The sequence below is a fragment of the Asparagus officinalis genome, chromosome 5, assembly GCF_001876935.1.
Source record: "Asparagus officinalis chromosome 5, Aspof.V1, whole genome shotgun sequence".
Lineage (NCBI taxonomy): Eukaryota > Viridiplantae > Streptophyta > Magnoliopsida > Asparagales > Asparagaceae > Asparagus > Asparagus officinalis.
The window spans coordinates 112,743,963-112,759,297 of NC_033798.1; the positions used below are offsets into that span (position 1 = coordinate 112,743,963).

The 15,335-nt window shown below is 37.9% G+C and overlaps 4 protein-coding genes across 5 annotated transcripts in view; 3 read left to right on the plus strand and 1 right to left on the minus strand.

The window, feature by feature from the left end:
- On the plus strand, positions 1,057-2,737 carry LOC109842404 (radial spoke head 1 homolog). Its single transcript, XM_020411283.1, has 2 exons — positions 1,057-1,245; positions 2,390-2,737. The coding sequence occupies exons 1-2, from the start codon at positions 1,057-1,059 to the stop codon at positions 2,735-2,737; spliced, it is 537 nt and encodes a 178-aa protein (XP_020266872.1).
- Positions 6,621-15,335, minus strand: part of LOC109840732 (nuclear transcription factor Y subunit B-4-like) — a 13,101-nt gene continuing 4,386 nt past the window's right edge. For both annotated transcript variants that reach the window (XM_020409476.1, XM_020409477.1), the window contains exon 6: positions 6,621-6,867. In XM_020409476.1, the coding sequence (XP_020265065.1) occupies positions 6,853-6,867 (15 nt within the window). In that variant the 3' untranslated portion in view covers positions 6,621-6,852. The remainder of the gene's footprint in view (positions 6,868-15,335) is intronic.
- On the plus strand, positions 10,326-11,769 carry LOC109843762 (serine/threonine-protein phosphatase 7 long form homolog). The gene is made up of 6 exons (XM_020412719.1): positions 10,326-10,415; positions 10,632-11,134; positions 11,214-11,438; positions 11,518-11,605; positions 11,690-11,700; positions 11,745-11,769. Exons 1-6 carry the CDS (start codon positions 10,338-10,340, stop codon positions 11,767-11,769), a joined length of 930 nt encoding a protein of 309 aa, XP_020268308.1. The 5' UTR covers positions 10,326-10,337.
- On the plus strand, positions 11,705-12,486 carry LOC109840733 (protein MAIN-LIKE 2-like). Its single transcript, XM_020409478.1, has 2 exons — positions 11,705-12,112; positions 12,191-12,486. The coding sequence occupies exons 1-2, from the start codon at positions 11,801-11,803 to the stop codon at positions 12,317-12,319; spliced, it is 441 nt and encodes a 146-aa protein (XP_020265067.1). The 5' UTR covers positions 11,705-11,800; the 3' UTR covers positions 12,320-12,486.

A 15,335-nucleotide genomic window follows, 5' to 3' on the forward strand; every position in this document is an offset into this window, starting at 1 on the left:
AATAATGTTGATGGTCAACATATTGGGGCTCTGAATTCTTATGAAAACTAGAAGTTGAAGTAAAGCTAGATGACCAATCTGATGTTCGACTCAAAAGGAAATATTTGGGCCTGTTTTCTTCTCTTGATTTTGAACACGTGCGTTTAGGGGGGAAATGAATAGTTAAGTTCATATTGTATGTTATGCGGCATGTATAGTCTTGAGAAAGTTTTCATTTTCATTTTTAAAACTCATTAGAAGTTATCTACGCCAAGGAATAGGGTGACAGTGATTGACCCGGAAAAAAAAAGAAAAAGAAAAAGAATAGGGCGACAGTGAGGCGATTGATATATAGAATAATTGCTATGGTCAAATTCGGCGTTCCGTAATAGCTTGCTGCTAATCATTTATTTTCTACTTTGCTTTTAAAATGTTGGCATTTGCAAGGACACAAAATGAGAAGAAGAAGAAGAAGATTGGGTCAATTAATTGACCGTCCGCTTCTTGTTAGTTACGGCGATGGCGCAGTCCAGAACGGCTGGGTTAAAACGAAGTGCGACGCACGACAACTCAAACGTTACTTTCGTTTGAAATTACCTCAGATTTCTCCATATTATAATCAATTTTATTGTTAAAGAAAAAGCCAGTAATAAAGATATTAAAAGGGTGGCTGGTGAAAGCATTCATATTGGAGAAGAAACTCTCTTAGAAAAAAGAAACGATCACCCATTAAGGCTATGTTTGGTTTGGAGGAAAATAAAGAAAAGGAAAAGAAAATGCAATAGAAAGTATCTTTACCTGATTTGGTTTGAAAGAAAATTAAAAAGAAAATGAATGTTAAAATCACCGTAGAAAGTCTCATATGTTCTCAGTTCTCTTCCCCTTTCCCGACTCAAACGGAGCGAAAATGAGAGAGAGGGAGAGAAAATCTCGCCCGACGCCTTCTTTGAAAATTCCTGACTCTATCCCCGATCTCGTCGACTCCATCCCCCCCTCCCCAATCCGCTCCCTCCCCCACCCCCCCTCCAGCAAACCCTAGTCGAAGGAAACCCTAGTTCGAGCAAACCCTAGCGATCAATGGAGGCCTACGCTGACGAGGTTGGAGCTCCGAACTCGCGGGAGACGGCGGACCTCGACGAGAAAGTGAGTCGGTTGGTGATCCTCTGGACCAAGAAACGCTCGGGTTCTCCGTCGCAGGCGCCGGATTCTTCAGTTTTGACTTCGTCGGCAGCGGTTTCTGGGGATGGAGGCGGAGGGATCTCAGAGGTAGCGCTAAATCAAGCGGATCAACTTCTCTTCATTTTTTTACTTTGGTAATCTTGAGAAAGTTATGATTTTTTTATTCATCTATGGTTTGGAGTTAGGGCTAGTTACTTCTCTTGTATGTACCGATGTAGAGAAGTTCAAGAGACTGACCATTTTATTTTTAGCTTTAATTTGAATTTAACAAGAATTTAGGCATTTGAGATGAAGCTTATCATTCAAACCTGTAAAGGATGCCCATATAACTCTTTTGATGGTTGGGGAAAATGTCCATGGCCAAAATACATATCGGTATCAGGAGGTAATTTAATTTACACTCTAATTACATGTTTGCATTTTACCACCTAGTTCATAAGTTTAAGGAATTGTTTTCATTATTAAAACTAAGAGAAACTCAAAAAAATTGCGCATTATTAGAATTTGCAATTTCCTTGGTTTATGCTGACAAGAAGGTGAGTTCAGAGCTTGTAACCACATATATAGAAGTATAAATTTACAATCTACCTTATTAGAGCACATAGTTTGAAATATCCTGTTTAATGAAAACCTTCTGGAAGAGCAAAATATTCTCAAGTGTCTGTTCGAGGTGGTGCCCAGATCAACTAGCCATCAGTAGGGAGTTTAGCAGTGATTTTATACTATGACTTGGGCATTTTCCTTTGATTCTTTGTCAAATGTACTGGTTGTCTCTTGTTTGTCACCTTTGACCAGTGAATGAATATCATTTTGCACTAGAACAATCAATCCTTCTACTGTGATTTGTAATCTTAAACTGAGAGTGAAACATTAGCTATCACTGCGAGGCGATCCCGTCGCAAAGTTAAACTCTTGTCATGAAGCCACACCTTCAGTATTTCATTAATGTGAGATGATTGGGTTGGAATTCTATTTTAGAGTGTGTATATGCCTGTGCATATATGTATGCATACTTGTGCATGTGTGCTTGCACGCATGCGTGCACGTGAGTGTGCATGTATGCATGTATCTGTGACTGGAACTCCTTGAGCTTAATGTTACATTCTGAAAAGAAATTAACTAACCCTCCAAATTTTAGTTGCTAATGCTAATATATACCCTTTTATTTGTAAATATCAAAACAAACCATTGCCAATGCTAATATGTACCCAATACAGGATCTTGGGTACAGGTCTATAACAATGGGGATGTGTATGAGGGAGAGTTTCATAAAAGGAAGTGTTCAGGGAGCGGGGTGTATTATTACTATATGAGTGGGAGGTATGAGGGGGATTGGGTTGATGACAAGTATGATGGGTATGGGGTGGAGACCTGGGCGAGGGGGAGTCGATATAGAGGGCAGTATAGGCAGGGGTTGAGACATGGCTTTGGTGTCTATCGGTTTTATACGGGGGATGTCTATGCCGGTGGGTGGAGTAATGGGCAGAGCTATGGGTGTGGTGTGCATACGTGCGAGGATGGGAGCTGGTATGTTGGGGAGTTCAAGTGGGGAGTCAAGCATGGGCTTGGGCAAGTTTGATGAACTTATATTTGGTTCTTATTGCTTGTAGTCGTTCTTTTTTTACATTGAATATGGTTATTGGAGCATATTCTGTACTATGCTGCGACTAATACTTTCTGTCTTGAACTTAACTTATTTACGTTTGGGGCAGGCATTTCAAGGAATGCTGTATTGTTAAATCACATATTTTATTTTCTGAACATCCTCCATTTAGTTTTCTTTGAAGAGTCAGAACACCTAGCAAGTAGCTATATACTTGGTAGGTTAAAACAAATATACTGGGGAATACAATCATACGGCAGTTTCATCTTTGGATATGGCCATAGATGTCTTCCAGATTCAATGCATAACTGTATTAGTTAAATTATTCAAAAATTTCCTTATTTCTTCTTTACTCCAAATATGAAGCTTTACAATTGCCAAAGGAAAATCTTAATATGCAACAATACATTCCTAAACATTTAATGATATGTTCATGGTGGAGGGAAGGTTATGACTAATATTTTGGTTTACTTCTAAGTTATAACTATATTGGAGCTCACATCTTCGTTTATGTTTTACTTTTTACAGTGTTAGATATAATTTGTAGCAAATTCTAAGTTATAACTATATTGGACCTTTATATTCTACTTATTTGAATTTTTTTGAATTAATTTCAGGGGATGAAGGATGCGAGATTGATGTTTTGATGGGCTCACTAAAGTCAAAAACTAAGGAATTCGGCATATTTCTCTCTCTCTCTTTAGTTAATATTCTCTATATATGAAATTGATTGTAATAGATTTTGTTGGTTAAGATTTTTTTATATGAAATTGATTGTAATAGATTTTGTTGGTTAAGATTTTTTATATGAAATTGATTGTAATAGACTTTGTGACTAGAAATGGATTATACTTTATATTAGGAATATCATGATATTTTCTTTAGATTTGTTTTGGTTCTTTCATTGACCTTTCTTTCTGCAAATATTATGTGTGAGAAATGTTGTTCTTTAATTAGCGGAATTGTGGCTGTGCTTCTGCTTGTTAATATTTACAAACTCGATGTTGATGGCCACTCAACATTTGAATCAAATGATATGAATCTAATTTCAAAAAGTATGAATTAAAATTATGTTGTGATAATTTTCTTCCTCTTTTCTCAGAAATGTAACCAAACAAGAGAAAATGACTTTCTTATGAATTTTCTTCTAACTTTCCTTGCAATATTCTTTCTAACCAAACAATAAAAAGAATATCATTTTCTTTTCTTTTTCCTTTCCTTTCTTTTTCCTTTCTCTTTCTTTTTCTTTTCTCTCCCTTTCCATCAAACCAAACACAGCCTAAAAGTACCATAAGCTTTTAGTACCTCATCACCTTTTTTTTCTTTTACTTGGCGGATTCCTCTGACTGGTTGGTTTCTTGAAAACCAAGGAAAAAGAAGCTGGAGGATAACACCATTTAAATAATAAAAATTGGTTTCAATCCATTTTCTTAAAAAAAAAAATCCATGAAATGAATTTCCTAAAAAATGAATCACATCGTCCAATTCAATTCAGTAAGATGGTGACAACTCATCTCTTTACTTAGTTTCAAGATGCAAACGGGAAAAAATAAAAATAAAAATAAACTATTATGGAAAAAGTTTTCCTAAAATAGGTTTCTATGTTTTTTTGGTCAACAAAAAAAGTAAAAGAACTGCGACCTTTGTCAAGTATAACATAAGAACCGGTACAATATCCTAGGGATATTTGTGGATATTTGTAACTGCAGAAATGAATTCTCCAATTGCGTAAATGAATATTCAAATTAATAACTTTGAACCTAAGATAAGAATTGTTTATACCATTTAGCCTAGGATAAACGAACATATATAATCAGATCAAATGTTATATCCAAAGCAATTTATAACATTTGAACGTCTCGCTCCTTCCTGCATTAGAATAGGTTACATCTTAATAATGACCGGCAAAATAATCATCAAAATTGCTTGTATCTAATTAAAAGCATAAACTTCAATCAAGGCCACCTCCTGTTGACTCTTACACAAGCTTCGCAAATCACATAATTTCTCACGCATAAATATTTTATGAAGGCTGTGCGTGATAAAAAAAAAGATAAAAAGCCCAAGCTCGAACAGCAAAACTACACGTATTCAGTTCATTTTTTATAGAAATATGACTTTCAAGAGAGACACTTATAAAATTTCCTACTTTTCCAGCCCATTTTCGAGCTATGGGACTTTTTCCAAAGCTCTTTGAGAGGAATAAGCATGCGCACAATCCATTTTATATTTTCTTTGCTTGAACCAAATAGCCTTTGAGAGTAATAATGCACACAATCCATTTCATATCTCGAAACCAAGCGTTGCTACATGGACCCAAAATATGGGACCCTCGGAAGGGACAGGTGAGATGTCCCCTTCTTATTGCATAATGAGCCAGCATGACCAGCTCATTATACAATAGGGAGGGACCACCTCACCTGTCAACTCTCTTGGTCCCATATTTTAGGTCCTAAAGGCATTTTTCCTCGAAACCTTGACTTTGTTTCACTTGAATTCAAAGTAAATACTACACATTGCAGCTAGATTTCAATCACAGCAGCTATTTCCTCGATTCTTTCCCCAAACTGTAAAAGCCTAGTCTCATGCTGTAGGCTGTCTAAAAATCACAATAGATAGCTGATCCCCATCAAACACCGATGATGAAAGTTACAATCTGACGACTTCCAGAAGGCTACAATTTGAAGACTTTCACGTGGATCGATGAAGGTTACAATCTGACGACCTTCACAACAATTGATGAAAGCTCTAATCAACAGCCTCCACAATCAACATCGGGAGTTACAATCTGACGACTCTCACATATCAGAGAGCTAAAGCAAATATTACAAAATGACGATCTTTGCAACACTTCGACAGAAAGAGACTACAAATCGACGGTCTCTTCAAATCAAGACGTGGAAGTCCTCCCCGCGTACCAGCATCAAGATGCGTCGCGTTCATAGCCACGAACGCAGCTCAAACGCAGCTTCCATCCGCTGCCAAACGCAGCTTCCAAATCGTTGCGCAGCTCAAACGCAGCTTCCAATGCTGCCAAACGCAGCTTCTAAATCGCTGCGAACACAGCTCAAATGTAGCCTCAGATTCGGCCGCCAACGCAGCTCATGTTCGGCCGCAAACGCAGCTTCCAACAAACTGCCAACGCAGCTTCCAACAAGACGCTACGACGCAGCTTCCAGACGCTGCGTTCAAACGCAGATTTCATTCCAGAATGCAGGATTTGCGTTTGACTCGTTCAAACACAAGCTGAACGGTTCCAAAACCGTTTCCCACGATCTGAGGAGATCACAACTCCACTCAGGAGTGATTTAAGGGGACGGTTACATCCCATTAGCCCCACTTAGGAGCGAATTAAGGAGGTGGTTACACCCCTTAATCCCCTATAAATAACTAAAAATCAATTCAGTTCAGGGTTCAGTTTGTTGGAACTTCTTGACATCAACTGAAGAGATCCTTGGGCAGGCTTTTGAGGAGATTGACGTTATCCCTCAGCAACATTCGGCTACAAGAGCTTTCTTCATCCTTGGCTTATAAACCGATTTCAGTTAAATCAACTCTTTCATAGAGTTTCAAACTCGTTCAAAGTTCTCCACAGCGTCAAATCGTGAGGAGAAGATACCGTTCCAGTGAATCAAGACGCGCGGATCGTCAACGAGAAGCAAACTCGACGCGAGCATTCGAGGGAGGCATCTCATCGCTACCGTGAAGAACCCAGAATTAAACAAAGGGGAGAATCCAGATCATTCTCCTCTCTTTTATAATCAGGAAATCCAATTGTAATTGAGATTAAAGGAATACAAATCAATTTTCCTTCGTTTCTTTTACTGTAAAATTTTCCACAAACACGTGCATTGTTCCGTCAGTAAAGAAACCCAGAGACTGATGAAAACTCCGTCAGTCTCATCCGTCAACCCCCAGTATGTTCTACATTTAAACTTCAATATACCACCAAAGACTACAAGCTGGAGGAATGCAAATTTCAACTGCCACGGGAAAGTATTACTAAAACAAATAAAAGAGAAATACACAAAGACACAAAGAAGAACTAGTGGCAACATGTGCATATCCTGCCTGGATCGATATATCCATCTCTACATGCCATTGAACTGCAAAAATGAAACAATATAGATGTCAAGTCACCTTATAGAAAGCACAGACTTAACCCCAAACTAATATAAATTGTGATGAATGGACGTGAAATATCAGATGTGAAGGAAAAAATAGTCCAAGTATTCTACGAAAACCAAAACAACGGACAAATAGAGTTCGCTGAATCTTTAAAATATAGAGGCACCTTCTAAAAAGATACTTAACCTTCAGATTGCTAAGAGACGACGTTTTTTCATAAATAGAAAGGGATTTTGTCAAACATGGTAAAGTTCATGCCTGAGCAGTTTGCTCCAAATGTTGTGTCAGGAGCGGTATATTCCAGCCTCTTAAAAGCCTTAAACAGCCATAAACCTGACTAAGAAAAACAATACAACCACACTAAGAAAAACAGTACAACCACATTTGGGCCTAAACCTGACTAAGAAAAACAGTATAATCCATGAGTGCAATCAGACACAAACATAGCCTATCGCAGGAAGAGAATCGATATGCAAACAAGCATAGTAACTCAGTTTGGGCAAAATTTCCTCCTCTCCCTTGCATGCAGGCAGTTGCCCATGTTAGTCTATAGGTTTTTGGTTCCTCTGCAGTTAAGTATTGCTTCATTGTTAGAGAGGTCGATCACAATAGTATTGTTGGTTAATTTGAGTATCCATAAGCCGAATTGTTAGCTATTTTAGGAAATTTAATCAATGAAAACATACTTATTATCAGGGAAACCCTTTGAATTAAAGCTTTAGAGCTTCCTCCCCCTTTGAAAAAAAGTCAAGGGTGAAACCCCCTGACCAAAATTTACTTTCTTCAACTCACTCTACCCTCTGTTTTTTGCTACCCCATAAAATGCCCTCATCTTCAAACCTCTTACTCTCTCCCCCCTCCATCTCCACCCTCAACCCTCCTCCACCTCCGCACTTCTCTTCTACTACTCCACGTTCACCTTTGCGGCTTTGCCTTCCTCCTCTCTGCCTCCTCCTTCACCCCATCCTCTTCTCATTCTTCACCTTGATCTCTGCTCCATCTTCTCCTTCCTCTCTTTTCCTCCTCCTTCCTATCTTCACCTTTGCTCTCGTCCTAACTCCTATCTTTTTGTCTATCTCTGCCCCACGTTCTCCCTCCTCTCTCCACATTCATCCTCATCATCCCTTCCTCCTCTCTTCTTTCCTCGACCGCCGCCTTCCAATGTCATTTCATCCACCAAAATGCTCTTGTTAAAGAAACGCCGAAGTTAACAAAAGGCAACTTAGTTACTAAATAGCAATTAAAGTTAACAAAAAATAAGAAGTTAACAAAAAAACAACTAAAAGTTAACAAAAAACAAGTTAACAACTGTTTTTGTTAAATCGGGCATTTTTTTGTTAATTTTAACTGTTTCCAATTAATTTTAGCTGTTTTTGTACCTTTGTTGTTTTTTGTTAAATAATGTTTTTGCTAGCTTTAATTGTCATTTGTTAACTTTTATTTTTTATTAAGTTTAACAATTATATAACTAGAAATTCGACATATAAATTAATGGCAAAGTTGTTGCAATTATAGCTATTTACAAGCCTGCTCATAAGATCAAAACCAACTCACTAAAAGAAGTAAAGAACTGCTGTATAATTAGACTCTTGAGAATAAATAAATGACAACCTTGAAGATTTAATATCCAAGACATTATATTTAGGAGAAATTTTTAAAACAGCCCATTTTTCGATTTTATTGGGCAAAATCGACCGTCCCAAAAATTAATTAGCAAAACCGACCTAAAATGGTCGATTTTGCAGTTACGGAACTGCACGGGACTAGTAGTCCCGTGCAGTCCGCCTACCCCACCAGTTCCCCTCTTTCCTTTTTTTCTTTCGTTCTTTCTTTCAGTTCTCTTCACGTTCTCCCCCGAAAAAAAAAGCCTTTGAGCCTTCGACCCCGCCGCCGACCACCGCCATTTTTAATTTTGCTGTTAATTTACATATGAGAGGGTTTAGCAATTATTTTTTAGAGGGATATTCATCAAATTTTGCTAGAATTGGGGGAATAATGTTTTGGCTGTTAATTTTGCTAGAATTGGGTAGGATTAGTTTTTATTTTGTGCAATAGGATGAATAATGTGGTTTGGGGGTTAGGGTTTAGCAATTATTTACAAATGATGAATAATAATTAAGGGTGTAGCCATTATTTGAGATTGATTAAGGTAATAAATTTGATGTTGATTTATTCAGATATTAATAGATTATTTGCATATGATGGACTGTGTATTTTCAGTTTCGATGACGAACTCCATATCCATTATTTGTTTCTTTAATGGGAGCCTCGGCGTCGGAGTGAATAATTTGCCGGTGTATGATGGAGGTTCTCGGAAAATGTTCATGCTATCTAAGTCGTGTAATTTTGATGGAATGACTAGGGAAATACACAGAGTTACTAAAATTAAGAAAGAAGAATATACAATTAGGGTGTTCTTCAACTGTCCGATAAATGAGAGTAGAACTATTGCCGTGGAGATTACCGAAGATGAGGAATTGAATGATATGAAACAATTAGTCGAGAAACAAGCGTCAATTGAGTTGTTTATTTAGAAGTATCCGATTCAGGAATTTGCCCAAGTTTCACGACCTCAAGGAGAGTTTTCTCGGATGCTTGACTTAGACAACGAGTCGATTGGTTTTATGACATCTCCAAGTCAAGAGTCATGGTCTCAACAACAACATTTAAGTGAGTATTCTATCGGTGGGACGTCAACTAATATATTTAACGACGCTTCAGGTCATGTTACGGGTTACCCACCAGTCGGAGCAATTATAGAAGATGAAGCAGATGATGATTCAGATCATTTTGAAGAAGATGGCGTGCAAATTGATAGCATGCATGTGGCAGCTGGAATCGATGATGACGCCCGTTGGATGGAGCAATTTAACGTTAACAATGATTATGTGGAAGCTGAAGATCCGTTGCCCGACGAGTTTCATAATGAGGATTGGATAAATACTTCTCAAGCTGGATTTGTTGATGTTGGGCCAAATTTACAACGACCCGAGGACTTCACTTTTAAAAAAGGGGATCTATTCGAGAGCAAGGAGGCACTGATCTTTGCAATCCGAGAATGGTCCATCAAGAATCGGGTCAAATTCAAGCCGGTAAAAACTAATGCAACAAACTACAATGTGAAATGCTTCTTTAATGATAAGAATGAAGTAGAGAACGCAAATGAGCAAGATGAGAGAAATAAAAAATGTCCTTGGTTGCTAAATACCGCTGTGAGAAAATCATCCAATGGGCAATTTGTAATATGTAGATATTGCGGACTTCATACATGTTGCAACCCGTCGGTGGATATCGATGATTATTCTGCATCTTCTTCTTATATATGTAAGCTAATTATGCCTGAAGTTAGAGCTGAACTTGATCTGAATGCATGTCAGATATTTCAGAGGGTATATGACATGCGGGGGATTAAGATATGTGTATAATTGTATGTGCAGGTTTGTACACCATGGATCCTGGGCCGGTTAGTGATGAGGTCTTATATGACCAGGCTCAGCATCGTTCACATATTATATCCTGTACAGAGGTAATTCAGTTACTTTATAATTGTAATATTTATATTTACATAATATTGCATTTTTATACTATCATTTGCTGTACAGAGAGGAGGGAGTATCGTTATGGTTGATCATAGCCTCAGCCATAGCCGTTGGCGGTTAGAGAATGATAATTCAGTTACTTTATAATTGTAATATTTGCATTTACATAATATTGCATTCTTATACTATCATTGTCTATACAGAGAGGTCCGAGTATCGTTATGGTTGATCATAGCCTCAGCCATAGCCGTTGGCGGTTAGAGGATGAGCGTATCATAGCAGCTGTGGGACGGGCCGGCTTCTTGACTTGTTCAAAGCTTCGTTGGATAAAGCTCGATTGGCCCCTACTGATTGCGTTGATGGATAGATGGAGACCTGAGACCAATACTTTCCACTTCCGAATGGGTGAGGCTACCATTACTCTACAAGATGTATCCGTGATACTCGGTCTCCGTATAGATGGTCCGTGCATTACCGGCACTGATAGTGATGTATGGCCTCGAAGATGTGAGGAGTTGTTAGGTGTAGCTCCAGAGACTATGCCTAGAGGAACTATTAAGTTGAAGTGGTTGAGAGAGACCTTCTCAGTACCGTTGCCTGTTGATGCCCCACAAATTTTGGTTGACCAACATGCACGTGCATACATTATGCACATGATTGGTACTATATTATTTCCAGATTCAAGTAAAGATAAAGTGCATGCGAGGTATGTGTATTTATAATATGAATCTGTATTTCATTGAATTAGCTTATTTTAATAAATTGGAATATTGTGAATATGCTAGGTGGTTACCACTCCTCGAGGACTTGGACGTATGTGGTACAAAATCGTGGGGTAGTGCTGTTTTGGCGTATTTATATAGAGAGATGTCAAAAGTGGCACTTATGCAAAACAGTGAGCTTAAAGGGTGTCTAAGCTTATTGCAAGTATGGGCATGGGAGAGACTTCATTTGAAGCCGAGACTATGCACGCATTTACAATTAGATGGACAAATTCCACTGGGATGCAGGTATTGTATTTTTTATGTAGCGAATATAACTGTAGTTATCATTGTGGTACTAAATGTATGACAAATATTTTTTTTGTAGATGGAATGTCGAAAAATGCTATGACGAGACCCCGGCTAGACAATTGGATTTCTACCGGAATGAGCTTGACCGTATGAAGATTTTTCAGGTAATTCTCACCGAAAAACATGCGTTTTTTCTTCTACATACTGAAAACCCAATTCTGATATGCAACTGCAATAAATTATTGTAGATGGAATGGGAGCCATACACCCAATTTCTACCTCAGCTACCCCCAATATGCACAGAATACCAAGTTGTATGGAGAGCTAGAGTTCCTCTTATATGTTTGGAGATAGTAGAAATGCATGTACCGGACCGCGTGCTTCGACAATTTGGTCGTGCACAACATGTTCCGCAGTTTGTTGAAAAGATAGAGAGGAAGGCAAAGAAAGGAGGCCAACAAATAAACTGGATGATCGTGCATCAAGCTTTTATACACAAATGGAATGATAGGCATTTTTGTATTGTCAACCAAATTGAACCAACTCCTCGGGAATCAGATTACTACACTTGGTATTGGGGCATAACCCGAAGATGGATACTTCATTCGACCACAATACCGGTTGAGTCGCAAAGAGGATATGTGCCCCGGGGTATAGATGAGAGAGAATTAGTAAGTATTTTCATATTTTAGTCCATTTTTTATCTAAGTCCATTTTTATTGGTACTTTATGTGTTGAAATATTTACAGGTATCAGCAATAGATGAAGTTCAAACTCTTGCAAATCGTGGCTTGGAATTGGCTAGAGCAGGTACGATAAAATTAAATCTCAAATTTACATTCTGTTATATCAAATTTAATATGAAATTTTATTTTTGAACTATCTATCGTAGGTAGAAATCCCGAAACACATGAACATGTATCAATATATCAGGCTATAATGCAGAGGCTTCAACAAGCCTTACACCGAACTCACGAAGATCGTCATGATGGACGGGAGGTAACGCCATTCGTATATACACGACAACAGCGACAAAGTCGAGGACGACGCAGAAATGACGATGAAGCTGGACCTTCCCAACGTGTCGACGATGGAGCTGGACCGTCACAACCACAAACGCAACCGGATCACGAACTCGTCGAAGGGCGGTATGGAGGACGACGAAGCCAAAGGAGGAGGAGGAGAGTTCTTGGATGTATGTAAACTACAGGTTATATACATTACAAAACTATTTAGGGATGTGGTTTTTGGATTTGTAGTCGATAATATCGTGTGATATGTTTGATTTCTAAGTGGGTTTGTGGTGTTATTATGTTGGATTTGTTAGTGGGAGTTTGTGGTGTGATGTGATTTGTTTGATTTGAAATGAGTATGTGGTGAAATCAGTATGTAATTTGATAGTGGGAGTTTGTATGGATGTATGTAACGGGATTACATGAAATGTAGTGGTGAAATGAGTATGTTACTTGTTAGTTGATGTTTGTGTTGATGTATGTACAGGAACGGCTTGAAATGCAGCAAGAAAGTGCACAAAAGTGTGCACAGCAAGTGCACGGGACTAGCAGTCCCGTGGACTTGCTGCACCTGGTCTCTGCTTAAAAGTCGGGACTAGCAGTCCCGACTTTTAAGCAGAGAGCCCTGCCGCTGCTCAAGACCAAGTGCACGGGACTAGCAGTCCCGTGCAGTTCGTAAAACACGTTCAGCTGCAAAACCGACCCTTTTCTTCTGAAAAGGGTCGGTTTTGCTAATATTTTTCACTTTAGGTCGATTTTGCCTATTAAATTCTAAAAAAGGTTGGTTTTAAAAATTTCTCAATATTTTTCACTTTAGGTCGATTTTGCCTATTAAATTCTAAAAAAGGTTGGTTTTAAAAATTTCTCCTTATATTTACTGTGATCTGAAGGCAAATACCACATTCCAACATAAACGCAGGACATCGGTCATGACGATTCTCTAAAATCTACACACTATGACGGACTGCATGCATGTGCATACATGTTGTATATATACATATAAGTCTATTTGTATTTATATAATGAAGAGCTTCAAAAGTAAAATAATGACGAATTACCTGTTTTGTAATTCTTCTGGAAATGGTCTAATATGAATGTTCCCCTTTTAAAGTAAATTAAGGCAGTTGCTTTAATAAAGTATCATGGAAAACATATCAACTTTTAGTAGCATGATTTGTCCTTAATATCATAGCATGCTTCTTTGCCAAAATATTCTTGATTATAAAACTATCCAAAATACGGAAGGATTGTTTGTACAACCAAATAAGCCATCTGTCAATTAAATGTACTCAGGCCACATTCTTAATATAGAATTGTGTATGTTACGATGGAACATCTACAACAGGGAAAACATTTAACACGTTTACATTCAGATAGGTGCCTCATCTCTAGTTCTTCTGGCAGGCAACAAATATATGAATGACTCCAAGCAATCTAAAAATAATATAAATAAAGTGATTAGATTCAGCATATGAAATGCATCAAGTTGACTATTAGCATTATTAAAATTAATATGAAACTATAACCCTACACTCTCACCAATAGGAACTTTAAGATGGCGTCAGAGCCAACCCAGGTTCAAATCTTATTGGCCATAAATTTAATGCGGATTTAAAAAATTTTGTTACCGCTACCTAAATCCAAGTTACGACTCATATAAAAGGGCGTTCAACTTGCGCGGGCATGTTAGAATATAAAACTATAACTCTTAACCATTGCCACAAATTCGACGTTTTGGTGTAATGTTTAGAGAGACTTGATTTAAAACCTTAAAGTCCCTCTAACCATAATATGAAAACTCTACATTTATGGTAAGAGTTGAGGGTTATAATTTTATATTAACTCTAATATGCCCCGCAGGTTGAGTGCCCTTTTTTATGGTCCAGAACCTAGACTCACATGGATGTGTCAATGTTGAGAAAATTCGCTTTAAATGCGGCCAGTGAGATATGTACCGAGTCACTCTGATATCATCTTAAAGTCCTAATTATTAGACCAAAACTCTAAAGTGATAAGCGTTGATACTAGACCAAAACTCTACTTTAAATGGACTCACGCGACGGTGTCAATTTCTAAAAAATCAGCTTTTTAAATTCATAATCAGTGGGATTTGAACTTGGATCGCTCTGATATTATCTTAAAACGAGTCCTTCAAACCATTACACCAAACATCCAAAGTTGTGGTAAAGGTCGAGGGTTATAGCTTTACATTCTAACAAGCATGTTAATCAACTACTAAACATATCAACTCCTTAAGCAGATAAAAAGGCGGGAAGTTATTATCTTCACTTTTTTTTTCAAAATGCTTCTAGACTGTTGAAGAATGATTCCTAGACAAGAGATGGCCAACGGGACGGGTCAAACCATTTTGACCCGCCCAAATTCGTCTCATGCACTCGCACGAAGCGGGTTCAAACGGGTACAAGACGGGTCTATACCCGTCTCGTTTAACAGAGAGTTGGGTTGGGGTAAATTTACTCTAACCCCTTATAGTAATTTTTTTATACGCCCTTCTGTACATGTGTTTTGCCCTTATTTGCTTAGAAAGGAAAATTGACAGGCAACCCAAAATGAAAAAATAAATAAAGGCTCCCAACGGCTCAAAAAAGGGAGAGATGTTGCCAAATTGACGGGTAACCCAAAATGAAAAAAAAAATTAGTTAGGGGACAACTGAAATAAAAAAAATTAAAGCCTCTCCTCCCTACCTCTAATCCTATAAATACCCCCTAAATCCCTTTCATTCTTCACAACTCAAACTCTCATATTCTATTATAATATCAATTCTCATCTTTCTCCCTCTAGATTACAACATCTCAAGTTACTCTTCTTCCAAGCGTTTCTCCGGAGCTGCAGACAATTCATCAGGAGCTTACACTTCTT

Bases quoted from the DNA above. Each gene is read 5' to 3' on its own strand.
- LOC109842404 (XM_020411283.1), top strand. From the start codon at position 1,057: ATGGAGGCCTACGCTGACGAGGTTGGAGCTCCGAACTCGCGGGAGACG. The intron at 1,246-2,389 runs GTAGCGCTAAAT...TCTTGGGTACAG, and splicing joins GAGGCGGAGGGATCTCAGAG to GTCTATAACAATGGGGATGT.
- LOC109843762 (XM_020412719.1), top strand. From the start codon at position 10,338: ATGGATCCTGGGCCGGTTAGTGATGAGGTCTTATATGACCAGGCTCAG. The intron at 10,416-10,631 runs GTAATTCAGTTA...TTGTCTATACAG, and splicing joins ATATTATATCCTGTACAGAG to AGAGGTCCGAGTATCGTTAT. The intron at 11,135-11,213 runs GTATGTGTATTT...TGAATATGCTAG, and splicing joins AAAGATAAAGTGCATGCGAG to GTGGTTACCACTCCTCGAGG.
- LOC109840733 (XM_020409478.1), top strand. From the start codon at position 11,801: ATGCATGTACCGGACCGCGTGCTTCGACAATTTGGTCGTGCACAACAT. The intron at 12,113-12,190 runs GTAAGTATTTTC...AAATATTTACAG, and splicing joins GTATAGATGAGAGAGAATTA to GTATCAGCAATAGATGAAGT.